We start from the raw sequence: 20,819 nt of genomic DNA, 5'->3' as shown, positions 1-20,819 counted from the left end.
CCTGCAGTCCAAGGGACTCTCAAGAGTATTCTCCAGCACCACAGTTTGAAAGCATCAATTCTTTGGCACTTAGCCTTCTTTAAGGGCCAACTCTCCCATCCATACATGACTACTGGAAAAACCATAGCTTTGACTATCCAGACCTTTGTTGGGAAAGTGATATCTTTGTTTTTTATGCACTATCTAGGCTTGTCATAGCTTTCCTCCCAAGAAGCAAGTGTTTTCTAATTTCATGGCTGCAGTCACCATCCACAGTGATTTTGGAGCCCAAGAAAAGACAAGCTGTCACTGCTTCTACTTTTCCCCGATCTATTTGCCATGAAGTGATAGGACCAGACACCATGATGTTAGTTTTCTGAATGTTGAGTTTTAACCAGCTTTGCCACTCTACTCTTTCACCTTCATCAAGAGACTCTTTAGTTCCTTTTCACTTTCTACTGTTAGAAAGTGAAGTATTATCTACTTGAATGAAATGGTTGGATGACATCACCAACTCAATGGACATGAGTTTGAGCAAACTCTGGGAGATGGTTAAGGACAGGGAAGCCTGGTGTGCTGTAGTCCATGGGGTCGAAAAGAGTCAGACATGACTTAGCAACTGAACAACAACAATCAGTATATCTGAGGTTGTTGATATTTCTCCAGGCAATCTTGATTCCAGCTTGTGAGTCATCCAGCCTGGCATTTCTCATGATATACTCTGCATATAAGTTAAATAGGGTGACAATGTACAACCTTGCTGTACTCTTTTCCCAGTGGATCCATACTGATAATAAATGGAAAGAAGAGAAATCTCTCTCCGACAATGTGTCAACCAGTACTTGCATTTGGAGAGACAGTTGAAAACGACCATTTCCCAGCCATCAGAGTAGACTGGCTCAGGCAGAGATCATCAAAGGATGTTCTTTCTAGATGTAAAAATTTGCTAAGAGCTGAGTATTTGCAGGATCTCAGGGCATCTCTCCACAGATTATTGTGAGGAGGCAATAGGACATTGGATAGCTTGACCATCTGCTTGACCAATACCTTGACCATCTGCTCAAAATTAGCATCACCAAACAGGCACTAAGGAACACAGTGTGGCTTCAGGTGAAACATCAGACGACACAACACAATTTATGCAGTATTCCATTCAGGAATGCATTGTTATTACTGTTTAGTTGCTAAGTCATATCCGACTCATAACCCACCAGGCTCCTCTGGAGTGGGTTGCCATATACTTCTCCAGGAGACCTTCCCAAACTAGTGACTAAACAATAGATAAAATAATTAGTTGTATTTAAAAAAGTAAAGTAGGCGTTGTGAAAGACCAAGACCAGGTAACTGCTCCAGATTAAAGAAAGCTAAAGAAGTTCAAGGAAAAAGAAGTTTGTATGCATACTTGTGTGTGTAGCCAGAGATTACAAATATGGCAAAATATCAATTTGGTGAATCTAAGTAAAGGATGTACAGGAGTTCTTTTATTATTTTTGCAACTTTTCTCCAAGCTTGAAATTATTTCAAAAGTTAAAAAGACCATGCATGCATGCTAAGTCACTTCAATTGTGTCCAACTCTTTGCAACTCGATGGACTGTAACCCACCAGGCTCCTCTGTCCATGGGATTCTCCAGCCAAGAATACTGAAGTGGGTTGCCATGCCCTTCTCCAGAGGATCTTCCCAACTCAGGGATTGAACTGGAGTCTCTTAAGTCTCCTGCATTGGCAGACACATTCTTTACCATTAGAGCCACCTGGGAAGCTCCAAAATACTACGCTTTATAGAAAAACTGCAAGTGTCACTGATGCCAAATCTCAGCCTCTGTATACACTGGCACTGGATTACATTCTGGAGACAGAGTTTGCAATGAAATAGAAAGAAAGGGCTTTATTGCTTTGCAGGGCAAAGGGGGCCACAAAGACCTAAAGCCCTCAGACTCGGTGCCCCTCCCTGGTGGAGGGAGATGGTGAGGAGTCTTATGGTGTTCTAGGAGTGGGGTGTGATTGTGGACAATCTTCTGACTGGTTGGTGGTGAGGAAATCGGGGGTCAGCATCATCAACATTCAGTTCCAAAAGGTCTGTAATCTGTGTGCTTGTGGGCAGTTTACGGTTAACTTCTTCCACCCAGTGGGGCTTTCAGTATCTGCAAAACAGCTCCAAGGCCATGGCTCAGAATATTATCTATAGTCTCTGAGGAAGAACTAAAGGTCTTTGACTTTAATGGCTAAAGTATTAATACTACTATTTTGTTTTGCTTGACTGTTTTCCTTTCTTTCTGCATTTTCTCACTTCTCTGGCCAATTTTATTCTTTGACCAAAGTTCTTCTACAGACAAAGGGGAAGGTGGAGAATACAGACGTGGGGGCTCTATTCTGGGAAGGCCTCACAGGGTCCTGCTCAGTTATCTAACCTCAGATGGATTGTTTTGACTTGAATAAAAGGGGTAAGAGAGGTTCTAGGCTAAGGTTACAGAGCTAGCACCACACAGGAAATTAGTTAATGCTTCACCCAGAGACAAACTTTTACAGCAAGTAAGGAGAAAATGAAGTGCACAAAGTAATACAGGGTGTCATGCCTGTGGTCATGTTTTTTAATTCAATTTTATTAAAATACAATTCAAACTTTACAGTTATTGTATTAAGATGGGAAAGACCATGAAAGTCTTCTGTGCCATGCAAGTACTGTCAACTTAAAGGTGAATTGTAGTTTTATAAAATATGATTGACCTTTCTTTAACAAGTGGAAAACATTAGCATGTCATGTGGCAATACTGAAAAACAAAGCATTAAATCCCCTAAAATTGTTTTTATTGTATAAAAATGAAAATCAAAAGAAACTCTATAGGTATTCACTAAATATAATTCTTGCATTTAAAAATGTATTTGAAAATATTTCCATTTGAATGTGATTCTCATTGCCAAATGTTATGTGCATCTAAAAAACCTCTATCAGTTCAGTCACTCAGTTTTGTCCAACTTTGCGACCCCATGGACTGCAGCACACCAACCTTCCCTGTCCATCAGCAACTCCCTAAGCTCGCTCAAACTCATGTCCATAGAGTCGGTGATGCCATCCAACCATCTCATCCTCTGTGGTCCCCTTCTCCTCCCACCTTCAGTCTTTCCCAGCAACAGGCTCTCTTCCAAGGAGTCAGTTCTTCACATCAGGTGGCCAAAGTATTGGAGTTTCAGCTTCAGCATCAGTCCTTCCAATGAATATTCAGGACTGATCTCCTTGCAGTCCAAGGGACTCTCAAGAGTCTTCCCCAATATCACAGTTCAAAAGCATCAATTCTTCAGTGCTTAGCTTTCTTTATAGCTTTATAAAAACCTCTAGCTGCCCACAAAAGTGGAGGGAAGTTTTTCAACATATTTTAAAAGACTTCAAATGAAATATTTCCGTTCATGAGATGTTTTGGGCCCACTGTTCTATTCCAACTAGTTTGTAAAAACAACTTTTGAACAGCAGGAAATAAAACTTTTAATGTAAACTGTAAGTCAAAGAGTCATTGTCATAGATTTCAATGAGAGTATGATTAATAAATGCAACCAAGAACTTCCTTCTTCCTTTTAGATCCACATGTTCTCACCGGGTATTTTTCCATCTACAACCTCACTGAAGCAAACACTGACATACTTGGAATCAAACCTAAAAATTTATGAATCACAGAGTACTAATACGAAGTTTTTAAAAAATAGGCCTAACAACTAGACAGATTCACTAAAAATCACTGTGCACTTGGAATGAGTGAATTTCATGGTATTTAAATTATGTGTTAGGACTTCGCAGGCAAGCACACTGGAGTGGCAGCCCCCACGGCTTGAACCCAGGTCTCCTGCATTGCTGGTGGTCTCCTAACTCTGAGTCACTAGGGAAGCCCCTCTAAATTATACCTGTTGTTTACAAGGCCACACTCAAGAGCAAAGTTCTTTACAAAAACTCATTTTACCTTACAATTAAATTGATTGTTAGAATTAACAGCTACATCTTTGACTGCTTATTTCATCACTCATCCTTTATATTTTCCCTTTTATTTTTATAATGTGCATAATCTATTATTAAGGTACTTAATCTTGGATTAAAAGTTTGGTGCTGCAGTCCATGGGATCGCAACAAGCGGGACACGACTTATGGACTGAACTACGAGGGCAGACGACCAAAAGAGCTTACAGACCTCTGTTCCAGACAGCATCCCAAGGCCATCCTCTGGATCCTCGCCAGTAGGTAACCACGTTCGCACCCAGGTCGTCCCCCCAAAAACGAGCTCTTTACATCAGTTCAGTCGCTCAGTCGTGTCCGACTCTGTGACCCCATGGACTGCAGCACGCCAGGCCTCCCTGTCCATCACCAAATCCCAGAGTTTACTCAAACTCATGTCCATCCAGTCGGTGATGCCATCCAACCATCTCATCCTCTGTCATCCCCTTCTCCTCCCGCCTTCAATCTTTCCCAGCATCAGGGTCTTTGCAAATGAGTCAGCTCTCTACGTGCCTAGTCTTAATTCTGGACACACCTACCCAGATGGCAAACGACTCCAGTAATTCTTGCTTGGGAAATCCCATGGACATAGGAAGAAGCCTGGTGGGCTACAGACCATGGGGTCGCTGAAGAGTTGGACACGACTTAGCAACTAAATATCAACAAGCCTTGGCTCACAGAAAGAGAAAGTGAAGTCGCTCAGTCGTGTCCGACTCTTTGCGGCCCCATGGACTGTACCATTCTACCAGGCTCCTCCATCCACGGAATTTTCCAAAGCAAGAGCACGGGAGTGGGAAGCCGTTCCCTTTTCCAGAGGATCTTCCCGACCTGGAGATCGAACCCCGGTCTCCCGCATTGGAGGCAGACGCTTTCACGTCTGCGCCACCAGGCAAGCTCTGCACAAAGGAAATGGCTTGACCCGCTCGGAGAGTGTTCATTCCTTCCCCACTTAGCCTCCCCGACACCGTTCCCCCAGGCTCCCCAGTCCGTGACGTGGCCTCCAGCCCCCCAGCCCGCCCCCAGGGCCAAGAGCGCCCAGAGTGCCCTCCCACTGCCGCTAAGAGGAAGGGCGGACAGCGGGCCTCGAGGTTTGCGCAGGCGCCCTGGCGACCTCCGCGTTCCCGCCCGGGGTCAAGGCCTCCAGTGAGGCGCGGTCTTCCCGGAACCCGGTGTTGCAAGGCTTAGTAAGCAGTCAACGCCGAGAACCAGGGGGCGGGCGGCGGAGGCGGGGCCGCCCCTCCCCCCTCGACACCACCACCCCTTCCCCCGACACCACCCGCCTCCGACACCACCCCCTCCCACACCGCTGTCCCGCGCGCGTGCGCGGACCGGGACACACGAGGTGAAGGCACGGCGCGTGCGCAGGTCGGAGGGCTGAGGGAAGGGCCGACGCGGAGTGGGCGGGGCCGGAGCGGCTGGAGGGGACACGGCGAACTAGCGGCGCTGGCCTTGGCGGGACGGCCTGGGTGCCTCAGTCTCCGTCGCGCCGCCGCGCGGTGCCTGCCGCGGTAGTGGGTGGCCGAAAGATGTGACTGGAGGGCTACCGGCGGCCCGCGGACGATGCTCGCTCTCCTGGGCGCGACGACCCTGATGCTGGTCGCTGGGAGATGGGTGCTGCCCGCCGCCTCAGGTGAGAGAGAGAGGGATCCCGGCGCTGCCGCGTCAGCTGGACTGCGGTGGCGGCGCGGGAAACGTCGGCCCCGGGGACGGGGGTGGAGGGACAGACGCCCTCATTGGGAGACCTCTGGTTGTCCGCGGTCGCAGTGCCTCATTGAAACGGACTCAAATCAAACTTCAGTTTCAGTCGCTCATTCGTGTCCGACTCTCTGCGACCCCATGGACCGCAGCACACCAGGCCTCCCTGTCCATCACCAACTCCCGGAGCTTACTCAAACTCTTGTCCATCGAGTCGGTGATGCCATCCAACCATCTGTCGTCCCCTTCTCCTCCAGCCCTCAATCTTTCCCAGCATCAGGGTCTTTTCCAAGGAGTCAGGTGGCCAAAGGATTGGAGTTTCAGCGTCGGTCCTTCCAAAGATGAAACAACAGAAAGTGATGTTCGAGATTCTTCCCCAGCCGCTTGCTCGGGGGCGCCCTCGCCTGTGCCTGCTGCCTGCCCCCACCTTCCACCCCCGCAGGGCTGGGTGTGCACTGCTTTGGTGACCAGTTTGTTTCCTTCCTAAAAGTCAGGCAGCTCCACTGCACAGTTAAATAATAAACAAGGCTTAGAGCTGTGCTGCTGGTTTACTCTCTTCAGTAGAGAGTTCTTGATCCCACGGGTAAATGCCCAGTAAGGTGTGCAAGGATTTCTGTGCCCTCAGGATTCAATCAGTCTAATAATAATAGTAAGACCAAGTGAAGTCTCTCAGTCATGTCCGACTCTTTGCGACCCCATGGACTGTAGCCCACCACGCTCCTCCATCCATGGTATTTTCCAGGCAAGAATACTGGAGTGGATTGTCATTTCCTTTTCCAGGGGACCTTCCCGACCCAGGGATCGAACCCAGGTCTTCTGCATTGTAGGCAGACGCTTTACCGTCTGAGCCACAAGGGAAGTCCTAACAACAAAATCCCCCAACCAGAGATGGAACCCTCCTCCCCTGCATTGCAAGGCAGACTCTTAACCACCGGACCACCAGGCAGGGCCAAATAGGAAGGCTGGGAGCCACCAAGCTAATTTGCCACCTTTCTTAATTTAGGGGGGATACATGGGGGAAATAGCTATTGGAAGATTGACGTGGTAGTAAGAAGATACACCAAAGACAAACAGGGCCTCGCAACAGAGCAGAAATCTGGGAGTTGGTGAGGCCACCTGCATGCTTGCTAAGTCACTTCAGTCCTGTTTGACTCTTTGCAACCCCATGGACCGTAGCCCACCAGGCTCCTCTGTCTCTGGGTTTCTCCAGGCAAGAATACTGGAATGGGTTGCCATGCCCTCCTCCAGGGGATCTTCCCAACTCAGTACCTTTACCTACATTGGCAGGTAGGTTCTTTACCACTAGTGACACCTGGTAAGCCTAGTGGCTTAAATGCTTATTTGCTTTGAAAATCATACTCTGATTTTCTGGGGTACATGATATCCTATCTATCTTGTCCTAAAAATATGTTGTTTTTACCAACAAAATGGGTTTATTCCAGAATAGCAGAGGAATTGCAATTTAGGGCAACCAAGCTTATAGCAAGGGCTTCCCAGATAGCTCAGTGGTAAAGAATCCACTTGCCAGTACAGGAGACATGAGTTTGATCCCTGGGTGGAGAAGATTCCCTGGAGAAGGAAATGGCAACCCTCTCCAGTGTTCTTGCCTGGGAAATGCCATGGACAGACGAGCCTGGTGGGCTACAGTCCATCTAATCGCCAAGAGTCAGACACAACTTAGTGACTACAACAACAAGCTACAGCAAAAACCATAGCCAAGTCCAACAAGGAAAGGAGAACATTACTTTATAGAGCAAAAGAAGGAAGTTGGTGGGGTTTTAAAAGAAATTCCGTTGATTGAAGGTGAGAGTTCGGGGTGGTGCTACTCTTCGCATTGTCTGTGTTGGTTGCTGGGAGAGGAGAGTTTTTCCTTTTGGGGTCTGGAATTGCTGGTGAGTGAACATACATGAGGGCTCCGGCTTCTGGCCTCCTGACTTCATTTTAAATGAGGTTTCCTTTATTATGTTTCACACCTACTTTTCAGACTGTCCCACAAATATTGTATATAATATATGGGTACTAGGGTCCTGGTGTAACCCCTAATAATTGCTTTGGAGTCTTTTGTTCATGAAAATTTTGCATTAACTTATGTTTGCTTTCATATCAAAAGAATTTCCCCAGAATTTTCATGTAAAATTAACGTTCCAGGAAGCTGTTCATTAAGATCATAATTGTAATCTGTATTAGAGGAGAGCTAAAATAAACTTCATACACAACTGGCATTTTTTGCTCTCTTAACTACGTACCAGACACTACTCTGAGTGTTTTAAAGGTACAAACTCATTTAGCTTTCAAAATAAAGCTGAGCACCGTTATCCTCATTTTATAGAGAAGCAGGCTGAGGCCTATAGCTAGCCTGTGCTTTAGGGAGAAATCAGACCCTGAAAATCTGGCCCCAAAGCCCTGGGGCTTACAGGCTAGCTGTTTTCTGAAGACCACACAATTTAGTTCTTGATTATCCACCTATATGTTAAGGACTTAGTTCTCTTTCAATTAACTAATCTAGTTTTTTTCACAAAGGAAGAGTAATGTTCAAAACTAAATGTAATGTTAGCTCTGACCTGAGATCATAATACTGCTCTGTGTTTCAAAGTAATCAAAATGTTTGTACTTTCAAACCTAGTAAATGCAGCTCTGAGATCCTAGTCTAAGAAAACTGTCCAAAATATAGTAGGAAATTTATATTTGTATAGATGTTATGTGTTTGGGTTTACGTCAGACTTGAAAATACAGTAAACTGTTTCTAGTCATCATTATGAATCTGAAGGGCTGGAAACAACCAATTGTATAAAAAGTATTGGATTACATACCCATTTAGGGCTTCCCTGGTAGCTCAGTACATAAAAATCTGCCTGCAGTTCGGGAAACTCAGACTTGAGTTCGATTCCTGGGTCAGAAAGATCCCCTGGAGCAGGGCATGGCAACCCACTCCAGTATTCTTGCCTGGGAAATTCCATGGACAGAGGAGCCTAGCAGGCTGCATGGGGTCACAAAGAGTCAAACACAACTGAAGCAACTGAGGACGCATGCATGCAGCTACCCATTAATATATTTTACATGCTAAAGGTTGAAGTAAATTATTATTAAAGGGCTATTGCTAATACTTTACTGTCTGAGCCACCAGGGAAGTCCAACAGCACAAAATCTATGAACTCTAAAAGCTTATTTAATAACTATTTCCAAGTCCCTGTCCACGCCTGATAGCTCAACTGGTAAAGAATCTGCCTGTAGTACAGGAGACCCCAGGTCGATTCCTGGGTTGGGAAGATCCTCTGGAGAAGGGAATGGCTACCCGCTCCAGTATTCTTCACTGGAGAATCCCATGGACATTTGTTGGTCTCATAAAAGCCAAGATGCCTGTAATTCCAGGGTCTCCTTCCATTAGAACAGAAGGATTTCATCCCAAAGGAAATGCCTGGCTGTACCCTGGGTATCAGATTTCCTTATCCTCTCTCAAGGCTGTAGACTAAAAATGCCATCAAACCTTTTATTAATGCCATAAACCCAGTCGCTCTCTTTTGGCTGCATAGAATCTAAAATTCCAACAGCTTGGCATGGGAATTAAGTTTAGAGTGGGATAAAGGGAAGTAATTCTATTTGGTAATGAAGTCTCAGAGAATACAAGTGTAAAATAGGTAATTGAGGGTGGGGAGACTCAATAAATACCTCCCCATTTTAAAAAAAATTCAGAAAATATTTTCTCAGGCATCTCCCTCTTTGACTCCGTACCATAATATCTCTAAATGGAAACCAGAGGCAGCAATCCATTTTTTTAAAGTTCTTTTTTTCAGTTCAGTTCAGTCGCTCAATCACATCCAACTCTTGGCAACCCCATGGACTGCAGCGCACCGGGCCTCCCTGTCTATCACCAACTCCCAGAGTTTACTCAAACTCAAGTCCATTGAGTCAGTGATGCCATCCAACCATCTCATCCTCTATCATCCCCTTCTCCTCCTGCCCTCAATCTTTCCCAGCATCTGGGTCTTTTCCAATGAGTCAGTTCTTCACATCAGGTGGCCAAAGTATTGGAGTTTCAGCTTCAATATCAGTCCTTCCAATGAACATTCAGGACTGATCTCCTTTAGGATGAACTGGTTGGATCTCCTTGCCGTCCAAGGGACTCTCAAGAGTCTTCTCCAACACCACAGTTCAAAAACATCAAATCTTTGGTGCTCAGCTTTCTTTATAGTCCAACTCTCACATCCATACATGACTGGAACAATGTATTTCTGTATGTATATATTTATTTTCATGTTTAACACCAGAAACATTTTATATTAGGGTGTAGCCGATTAACAATGTTGTGATAGTTTCAGGTGAACAGCGAAGGCATTCAGCCGTACATATTCCCGTTCTTCCCTAAACGTGCCCCACCCCTCCCCACATCCAGGCCACCACGTAACATTGAGCAGTGTTCCATGTGCTATACAATAGATCTTTGTTGGTTATCCACCCCTATAGTAGAAAGTCTGTAAGGAGATAGCATCCTTGTCCTATGGCAGAACTACCGTAGGAAAAAGAATAAACTTAAAAACTGGTCTTTTAAAAATTGCAATTTATCATAGTGAAAGATCAGTCTTCTCTGATGAGGAAAAAGTTCTTCTGAACTCAGCATTAGTCTGAGGATGCTGAGAAATGCTGATTAAGTTTAAAGCTGTACAGACCCTGCCTTAAGGAACTTGTGTTCTGGTTGGAGGTTGTGTTTAACGTAAGCAATTTTTAAAAAGATGTCTTCACCTTCACACATCAAGTTTTTAAGCCTACTAGATGTCAGTACTGTGCTGAGTACATCTGCTTCAGTGTAAAATTGAGTGGTGCAGATTCATGGTGCAGAGTGAAAAGAGAGCAAGGTTGCATTTGCTGCAATATTTGAGAAAGGTTTTCTCTTGGAGGGCAAGCTTGAGCTGGGTCTTGGAAGGTTTGAGTGGTCAGGAAGAGAAACGCTTTTTGGGTGGGGGGCCAAAAAGGAAGAATCAGAAGAGACAGAGAGAGCATCCAGCTGGTGGAAGATTTGTACTAGAAGTATAAATATAAATATGGACATATCACCAAATCACTTTGCTGTACACCTGAAACTAACACAATATGGTAAATCAACTATACTTCACATTTTTTAACAGTATAGGAAATGAAATAGGTCTCTAGATGGAAGTCTGTAAAATAAACAGAAGGGCTCAGACTTCATATGTTAAGCAGTCAAGACCTTTTCAGGGTGCTAAAGGACCTGGCTGACATGATGAACTTTCATATCTCTTATCAATTTTGTATGTGAATGTTTGGCTTCTATAAATAGTTGTCAGTTCTGAAACCACATCTGTTCAGTTCTGTGTCAGAGTATATCCCTGTCTGAACACAGTATATGAGAAAAACCAAGTTGAGGGTGTTAAACAGCCGAGCCCATGTCCTTTATGTCAGTATCACTTCTAAGACAAAAGAAAAATACTATTTTTATACACAGACTTTTCTTCCCAGTTAAAAGACAAGTACCTTTTTACAGTTCATTTTTTCCACCTTTATGGAGCTATAATTGACATATAATATTTGCTTTTTATAGATTTTAAAAACCTCAACCATTTTCCAGTTCTCTTGAATGCAGAGATAGAGGTAATTAGCAGTCTTCCCATGCTGAGAACAAGCACTAGGGTTTTTTTTAGATTTTTTTATTTACTTAATTTTGTTATATTTAAATGTATTCACTGTCCAGTCAGTGATGTCAAGGAAAGAATGATTTTTTAAAATATCTGTAGCATGTATATACATATAACTGTATGGTATGTCTGTCTAACTGTCTTCTGTCTTATTATCTTGACAGGGGAAGCAAATCTGAAGCCTGAAAATGTCGAGATCCACATCATTGATGACAATTTTTTCCTGAAGTGGAACAGCAGCAGTGAGTCTGTCAAGAATGTGACTTTTTCAGCAGATTATCAAATGTACGTTACTCTATACTCAGGGATCTGCTGAATAATTTTTATCACTTTAACACCATAAATTTTCAAATTTGGGAAACATTTGGTGTTTCCTCTTTTTTTAAAGAAAATATATGGCAGTTTTGCATACTAAGTATAACTTCTTTGCTACAGTTAGAGACTTAGTCTAAGAGTGAGAGTTCAGATTTCATCTTTGGGTTTTGAAGCAAAAGATTTGGGGGATTGTGCTAGCCATACGCTCTCTGTTCTGGACGCTTCAGCTTCTTAAAGCAGAAATTAGGGTCTGACCTAGAGCATACCCTGAGAATATGGGAGACTGTCCCTAAAAGCCTAGCCACTGTCTTGGAATCAGCCACCAGGTCTTCTGTGGTCAGGTTTTCCTCTTTCCTCCATCACGCACAGTCTTAGTTCTGGACACCCTGGCTGAGTATCAGTGTGCTGGGCCCTGAACTTCCTCAGTGTTTCTGGAGGTTCTGCCTCCTCCCTAGGGCTAACTTTCCACCTAATGATTGCCAAGAGGGTAGGCAGACTGGGAGTTGACAGCGGAAAGGATTTCTGAAGCAAAGAGGAAGTATAGCACTTTGTTTTGGGTCCTAAGACCCTGTCTGCTCACTGTGACCCTTGTCCCAAGCGTAGGCAGGAAGTCAGGCATGAAGAAACAGGGTGTGGGGTCTCTAGAACCAGGGTTCCGCCATTTCAACCACAGCCCTGCTGTTCTCTGCATGTGTGCGTGCTCAGTTGCTCAGTCCTATCCGACTCTTTGCAACTCCATGGCCTGTAACCTGCCAGGCTCCTCTCTCCATGGGATTTTTTTTTTTTTTTTTTTTCTCCATGGGATTTTGTAGGCAAGAAGACTGGAGTGGGTTGCCATTTCCTTCTCCAGAGGATCTCCTTGACCCAGGAATTGAGCCCGCATCTCCTGTCTCCTGCATGGGCAGACAGATTCTTTACTGCTGAGCCACCTGGGAAGCCCCAGCTGTTCTCTAGTTGATTGTGAATAAGCTGTTAGTGTGTGTGTGGGTGTACAGCTGACCCTTGAGCAATGGCGGGAACAGGGGTGCCTAACCCGCTGCTCCTACCCGCTGCCGCTGCTGGCTGCAGTCAGAAATCTGAGTATAACTTCACAGTAGACCCTTCATATCTGCATCCGTGGATTCACCCACCCCAAGATCTTGTAATACTGTAAAGTGTGTATTTACTGAAAGAAAGCTGCGTGTAAGTGGGCTCACATAGTTCAGACCCATGTTGTCAAGGGTATATATGTATACACACACTATATATTGTTTTCCTCACAATGGATCGTGTAAAATTTTTCATCTTTTTCTTTAAATTGAACTTTGAGTTTTGTTACCAATTTTGTTCTTTGCCTTAGTTCTTATTAAACAACTATTTTTTAGGCATAATAGAGATTATTTCATATTCCTTTATTTTAAATGACCGTTGTATTAGAAGAGCAGAGTCATAGACCGTGGTCTCGCGTTCGTGTCCCTTCACACATTCTGTTGCTTTTACTAACTGCTCCAGTTCATGACGATCTCTTACTCTTTGTTCTAACTTTGGTCCAGGGCACTGTTTCAGTGTGTTCTTAGTCGGTCCTTTCTCTATTCTGTTCTGCTAGCTTTATAAGCACTTGCCTTGTAAGAATATGCCAGGTTACAAGTTTGGAGAGCCAGTTCAGCAGTTAGTATGGGATAGTATAGTATGGGCTTGAGCCAGGCTTGTTGTTGAGTCGCTCAGTCAAGTCCAACTTTTTGCAACCCCATGGACTGCAGCACACCAGGCTTCCCGGTCCTTCACTATCTCCCAGAGTTTGCTTAAACTCATGTCCATTGAGTCAGTGATGCCGTCCAACCATCTCATCCTCTGTCACCCACTTCTCCTCCTGCCCTCAGTCTTTCCCAGAATCAGGGTCTTTTCCGATGAGTCGGTTCTGCATGGGTTTTAGTCCATCCTCTGCTACTTACTCTATCAGTTTCCTTATCTGTGAAGTAAAGATAAAAAACTAATATGACCACATGTAATTTATCTTTCAAACCAAGATACTTCTGAGAGTGAACAGAAGCACTTGATTTTAGATAAGCTGCAACAACAAATTTAAAGCAGGACAGTGCCAGGCAGACTGGTCTGGGACACCCCAGTGATGAAGCATCTAAGACAGAAGCCTGTTGCAAGTGTTGCTAATTGTGTATAAAGTGCACAGAACAGTGGTACAGAGTATGTGATCAACTAAAATGAGGTTAATAGCAGCAGCAGACACATTCTTCAGTACAGTATTTCTCAGAACATAAGACACATCACTGGTGATGAATGATGCACAGACACACGAATAAGCTACTGGGATGCTAGTGCCTGTAGAATATACACCACCTAGGCTGGATCATGGAAACAGCAAGAGAGTTCCAGAAAAACATCTATTTCTGTTTTATTGACTACGCCAAAGCCTTTGACTGTGTGGATAACAATAAACTGTGGGAAATTCTGAAAGAGATGGGAATACCAGACCACCTGACCTGCCTCTTAAGAAACCTGTATGCAGGTCAGGAAGGAACAGTTAGAATTGGACATGGAACAACAGACTGGTTCCAGATAGGAAAAGGAGTACGTCAAGGCTGTATATTGTCACCCTGCTTATTTAACTTCTATGCAGAGTACACCATGAGAAACGCTGGGCTGGAAGAAGCACAAGCTGGAATCAAGATTGCCGGGAGAAATATCAATAACCTCAGATATACAGATGATACCACCCTTATGGCAGAAGATGAAGAGGAACTAAAAAGCCTCTTAATAAAAGTGAAAGAGGAAAGTGAAAAGGTTGGCTTAAAGCTCAACATTCAGAAAACGAAGATCATGGCATTCAGTCCCATCACTTCATGGGAAATAGATGGGGAAACAGTGTCAGACTTTATTTTTTTGGGCTCCAAAATCACTGCAGATGGTGATTGCAGCCATGAAGTTAAAAGACGCTTACTCCTTGGAAGGAAAGTTATGACCAACCTAGGTAGCATATTCAAAAGCAGAGACATTACTTTGCCAACAAAGGTCCGTCCAGTCAAGGCTATGGTTTTTCCTGTGGTCATGTATGGATGTGAGAGTTGGACTGTGAAGAAAGCTAAGTGCCAAATAATTGATGCTTTTGAGCTGTGGTGTTGGAGAAGACTCTTGAGAGTCCCTTGAACTGCAAAGAGATCCAACCAGTCCATTCTAAAGGAGATCAGCCCTGGGTGTTCATTGGAAGGACTGATATTGAAGCTGAAACTCCAATACTTTGGCCACTTGACGTGAAGAACTGATTCATTGGAAAAGACCCTGATGCTGGGAAAGATTGAAGGCGGGAGGAGAAGGGGATGACAGAGGGTGAGATGGCTGGATGGCATCACTGACTCGATAGACATGAGTTTGAGTGAATTCCAGGAGTTGGTGATGGACAGGGAGGCCTGGCGTGCTGCGATTCATGGGGTCGCAAAGAGTCGGACACGACTGAGCGACTGAACTGAATTGAACTGAAGGCATCAGTGTTTGCGTTGTTATTTAGTTGCTCCGTCATGTGTGACTCTTTGTGACCGCCTGGACTGTAGCCTGCCAGGCTCCTCTGTCCATGGGATTCTCCAGGCAAGAATACTGGAATGGGTTGCCATGCCCTCCTCCAGGGGGTCTTCCAACCCAAGGTTCAAATCCACGTCTCCCGCATTGTGGGGGGCAGATTCTTTACTGTTGAGCCACCTGGAAGCCCTCAGTGTTTTTGACTGACATCTAAAATGTATAATGGCGGGGCTTCCCTGGCGGTCCAGTGGTTAAGAGTCCACCTGCAATGCAGGGGACACTGGTTGATCCCTGGTCTGGGAAGATTCCACATGCTGTGAAGCAGCTGGGTCCATGCACCACAACTACTGAGCCCACAGTCTAGAGCCCGAGAGCCACACCTACTAAAGCCCACGGGCCAGAGCCTGTGTTCCACAACAAGAGAAGCCACGGCAATGAGAAGCCCGTGCCCCGCAGCTGGAGGGCAGCCCCTGTTCTCCACAGCCAGACAGAGCCCACGTGCAGCAGCAAAGAGCTGGCACAGCCAAAACTTGTAAAACGCTTTTTTAATTATAAAATGTATTATAGGTAGCATGGAGTTTTCATTCAACAAATACCGATTGCCTTTTATGCCGAATACTTTCCTCAGTACTTGGGATTACGTTAGTGAATAGGAGAGACAAAGATGGCATGAAGTTTTATTATGACACTGGTTTCATGAAATGAATTTTCTATTGATTGCATATTTATTTTCAAATTATATTTCTGCTCTGATCTAAGTACTGTATATGATAAAGTTTTTTTAAAAGAAAATGTAAAAGAAGCTGCAGTAGCCCCCTTACGTGCAAAAGCAATTATAATAGAGCAAGTAGCTGTGTCTCCCGAGCAGAAAGGACGGACGTGGAGTGAGGGTGGGTTGAAACCATATCAAGGCTTAGTTACTAACTTTTTATAACGTTTTCTGCTTATAATAAGAGCTCTCCAGGTAACAGGAGAAGAGATGCGTTACTGGCTTTTTGCCTGGAGCTCATTTTATTTGGACCCTCTGTGCCCCTGATTGAAAGAAGTCTGTGTACCCTTCCCACTTCCCAGACGTCCTTATATCTCCTGATTTCTCTAGAACTGTATTTTCTAATAAATGACATGGGGGGAGGACTGAATTTTGGTTTAGATGTTTAAAATCTGAATTTTAAAAAATAGATTCTGATGTGGAGGAGTTTCTCAGGAAGATTTGCATGTGAATTAAGGTGTTAATACTGCTTGTGAAAGGGAAGCCACAGCTGCTTGACGCAGGTCATTCTGTTTGGGAGCACTTCTCACCGCTGTGGTTTTTCTGACTAAATCCAGACTTGTCCACATGTTACATATACAGTCTCAGGAAACAGACGTTTCTGGGCAAAGGATGTCCTGAGTGAGGGAATATCATGTATGCCACATACGCAAACAACTGGCAATCAGGGTGCCAGTCATGATTTCCAGAAGCTTCATGAAGGATTTCTATCCAGACGAGTTATCTTTCCGAACAGAATTGTAGAAATGCCACAGCACTTTTGTGTACTCCACTGTTGTGCTGTTATTTGTTAAGTTATTTTTGATAATTTAATAAAAGGTTGTGAACATAAATAAATAAACAAAGGTGTTACTAATGCCAAGTCTACTCTCAGGGTTCAAGCAGGTAAAGTTAGAAGAGCAGACTGGCCAGGAATGAAGTGTGCCCATAGGGTAGTTTTTATTATTGGCACCTTTTTTAAAATGCTTCTTTTTTTGAAAAATAAGGTAGACTTGAGTTGGAGTCAGCACACAAATTATTTAGATATCACTCCTAGTTTCTATTGCTTTTAGTAAAGAATATCCTTAGCTTTTTAAACAGTTTTTATTTATTTTTGGCTGCACTGGGTCTTTGTTGCTGCACACGGGTTTCTCCAGTCGCGGCCGGTTGGAGCTATTGTTTTTCCAGAGCACAGGCTCTAGGTGCGAGGTCTTCAGTCGTTGTGGTGCATAGGCCCAATTGCCTTGGAAACTTCCCAGACTAGGGATCGAACCCATGTCCCCTCCACTGGCAGACAGACTCCTAATCACTGGACCACCAGGGAAGTCCATCCTTTAGCTCTTTATTAAAGACACTTTGCTGCTGCTGCTGCTAAGTTGCTTCAGTCATGTCCGACTCTGTTCGACCCCACAGACGGCAGCCCACCACGCTCCGCCGTCCCTGGGATTCTCCAGGCAAGAACACTGGAGTGGGTTGCCATTTCCTTCTCCGATGCATGAAAGTGAAAAGTGAAAGTGAAGTCGTTCAGTCGTGTCCTACTCTTAGCAACCCCATGGACTGCAGCCTACCAGGCTCCTCCGTCCATGGGATTTTCCAGGCAAGAGTACTGGAGTGGGGTGCCATTGCCTTCTCCAGAAGACACTTTAGCATCTTTAAAATGAGGTCTATAATATATAAACATGAGCTTATGCTAGAACTGTGCATTAGGCTTAACAAAAATGTCTTCTCAGAGGTTAGTTTCCCTGTTTGATATGAGGCAGACAGGGCTTTCCAGAGGCAAACATTTTGAAATCTAGTATTTGTTTTCTGTTGCTCACCTTCACTTCAGCCTCTCCTCTTTGTGGCAGCATGGCCTTTTTGTTTTAGGCACCGTGTGTCAACTTGATTTCTTCATGTGCTTTTAAAAAAAAGTCTAGTATCAGTCACTTAAGCTTGCTTCATGATGGACTGAGTCCACATGGAGAAGTTTGTTAGCTTATGTTAACATGTTAAGTTCTTTGTTTCTGGTGGTGTAATAGAAGGAATTACAGAGATCAGTATGCAGAAGGGATGGTTTGGTTTTAAGGAGAGCAGAGGAAGTTCTCAAACCATACTGATTCTGAGGTCTTGCTTAGGGCTAGTAAATCTCTTCCTAGGAGGAGATCAGAAGGGAATCAAATCCACTTTACAGATTTTCAGTGGGGAAGAGAGGATCCAGAATAGAAAGCAGTTGGCCAAAAGTGACACAACTGTTTTTAACAAAGCCAACACTAAGTCCTCTTTCGTCTTAGGGGTTCTTTCTCTGCTTCTTTGAAATCCTAATGCAACCACCCACAGAATTACAGAACTTTATTAAGTTGACTGTATGTTAGAATGATTCCACTGTATAAATAATAACTTGGCTGTGTATGCAATGAAAAAGAGTAGTAGAATGTTACACACAAAAATATTATCAAAACATTAACTGAAGTAGAGTTACTAGAAGGAATAACTACTTGCCTTAGCTTAGAGGCTTCCCTAGTGGCTCCAATGGTAAAGAACCCGCCTGCCAGTGCAGGAGACACAGTAGACGTAGGTTCCATCCCTGGGTCAGGAAGATCTCCTGGAGGAGGAAATGGCAACCCACTCCCTTATTCCTGCCTGGAGAATCCCACAGACAGAGGAGCCTGGTGGGCTACCGTCCATGGGATTGAAAGAGTCAGACACGACTGAGAGACTCACACACACACTGGCTTTATAATGTTAATGTCAATAGAAAACATGTTTGTCACTCTTGTATTTATAATGTTCATTCATTCCTTTGCTTTTTTATCTTGAAGACTAGGAACGGATAACTGGAAGAAATTGTCTGGATGTCAACATATTACTAGTACCAAATGCAACTTTTCTTCAGTCGAGCTTGAAAATGTTTTTGAAAAAATTGAATTGCGCATAAGAGCAGAAGAAGGAAACAACACTTCCACATGGTATGAGGTTGAGCCATTTGTACCATTTCTAGAAGGTAAGAAAAAGTTGCCAGCTGAATTATATTGAATTCTTTATTAAATATTACCAGCACAGCTCACTTCCCAAGCCCATTCATTTGCATAATATAAAATCTCCCATCTTTAAAAAAATCAAAAAGAACAAAGATTCCCTTAAACTGGTATCTCCTTCCTGCTATGACTTCATTTTCCTGCTTTCCTTCTAGTGGTGGTTCTCAGAGTGTGGTCTCCAAGAGATCTATCAAGTCAAAACCATTTTCCTAATGGAAACTTACTTAATAAAACTTACTTGCCTTTTTCATCTTCATTCTGTCGTGGGTGTACCCTGGAGTTTTCTAGAGGCTGTTTGATGTGAGATGGCGACTGACTGGTGATGCAGAAGTAGGTGTGAGACACAGCTGTCTTCCTTATTAGGCCAGACATTAAAGAGATTTGAACAAAATGTTCAAACTGCTCTTCTAAGTTTTTTGGCTTGTTTGTTTTGGAAAATACAGACATTGTTTTATCATACAATAGGTTTCATCATTACTGTTTTTTAATGAATTGATAGATATTTTACATTTTAGTCAATTTTGACATCTGATATGCTGAACATTGAAAGACACAGCCCATGTAAACAAGAACTCTTTAGGACCCTCGATTTCTCTTAAGAGTGTAACGGATCCCAAGACCAGAAAGTTCAAGAACCACCACCCTATTCCATAACTCACACAAGGATGATCCGTATCCCTTCTCTGTACATGTACACTTTCCCTCCCACTCCCTCTCCAGCCCTCCGCGTTGGAGCTTTGTTCCCCATCACTACACTAAAACCACTTGCCAAGGTCACCGTGACCTCGACAGTGCCGGGTGGATTCCCAGGGAGTGAGTGTCACTCCCTTCTGAAACCCTTCCCTCTCAGTTCTCGAGGGCACTGTGCTTTCCAGGCTCTCCTCCTGCTCCTTGGTTGCTCCTTTGCCAATTTCTTCTTGTCTCCCAGACCTTAAAATGTTGGACGGCAGCGGGCCTCAGTCTGCAGGGCTCCGCCATTGAACCTCCTCTCTCAGTGCAGCCTCCACCAGGAATCGTAAGGCTTTCAACACCCTCTGTGCTCTCAACTCCTCAGTTTACGTCCCAGCGCCATCCTTCTCCTACCTCAGCGAGCTGCGTCACCAGCTCTCCAGTCAGCATCTCCTCTTAGAGGTCCGAAAGTCATCTCAAAAACTCTTTTTAAATTTTATTTATTTATAGCTGGCCATGCTGGATCTTCGTTGCCTCTCATGGGCAGGTGGGGGTACTCTTCAGTCGCAGTGCTCGGGCTCCTCATTGCAGTGGCTTCTCTCGTTGCAGAGCACAGGCTCTAGATGCTCAGGCTTCAGTAGTTGCCGCACACGCGCTTATTTGCTCCAAGGCGTCTAGAATTGTCCCGGACCAGGGATCAAACCCATGTCCCCTGCTTTGGAAGGCGGATTCTCAACCACCAGCCCCAGGGAAGTCCCTCGTCTCAAATTTAAAATGGCCAGAGTTCTAGCTTTCCCCCCTCCAGACCCACTCTTCTTGCAGTTTTTTCCATCTCTGTTAATGACGTCACCTATTATTTGCTCAGGCAGGAGCCCTGACATCACCTTTGATACCTCTCTCTCATCTTCCATCCAGTCCATCAACAGATTCCGAGCGATCAGACCGCTTCTCACTTCCAGCCCGGCTGTCAGCCCTCCCTGCTGCTCTCACCTGCCCAGGAGCTTTCCTGCTTCCTGACATGCTACCTGGGGTGGTCTTTCCCAAATGTAAATCAGGTTCTGGCGACCTTACAGTCCCAGACTACAAGTTCTGCCTGTTAGCCAGAGTCTAGCTGCATCTCGCATCTTATTTTCTACCACCCAGGCACTCGAGTGCCCCCTAGTGTCTCTTGAAAACGGTGAGCACGTTCCGGAGCCCATGGGGTGCTCTCAGCCTGCCTTGCTTGACCTCACCGTATTCAGACCTCACCTCGATCAGGCCTCAGCTC

General features: G+C 44.5%; 1 protein-coding gene across 3 annotated transcripts in view; it reads left to right on the top strand.

Moving 5' to 3' along the window:
- Positions 1-5,328: 5,328 nt before the first annotated feature.
- IFNAR1 (interferon alpha and beta receptor subunit 1) overlaps positions 5,329-20,819 on the top strand; it is a 30,521-nt gene continuing 15,030 nt past the window's right edge. The window contains 3 exon segments of one of the 3 annotated variants that reach the window (NM_174552.2): positions 5,329-5,586; positions 11,464-11,584; positions 18,668-18,849. In NM_174552.2, the coding sequence (NP_776977.1) occupies positions 5,517-5,586; positions 11,464-11,584; positions 18,668-18,849 (373 nt within the window). In that variant the 5' untranslated portion in view covers positions 5,329-5,516. 3 annotated transcript variants of the gene reach the window in all.

Source organism: Bos taurus, chromosome 1 (assembly GCF_002263795.3).
Source record: "Bos taurus isolate L1 Dominette 01449 registration number 42190680 breed Hereford chromosome 1, ARS-UCD2.0, whole genome shotgun sequence".
Classification (NCBI taxonomy): domain Eukaryota; kingdom Metazoa; phylum Chordata; class Mammalia; order Artiodactyla; family Bovidae; genus Bos; species Bos taurus.
This window is presented reverse-complemented; position numbering and strand designations above follow the sequence as displayed.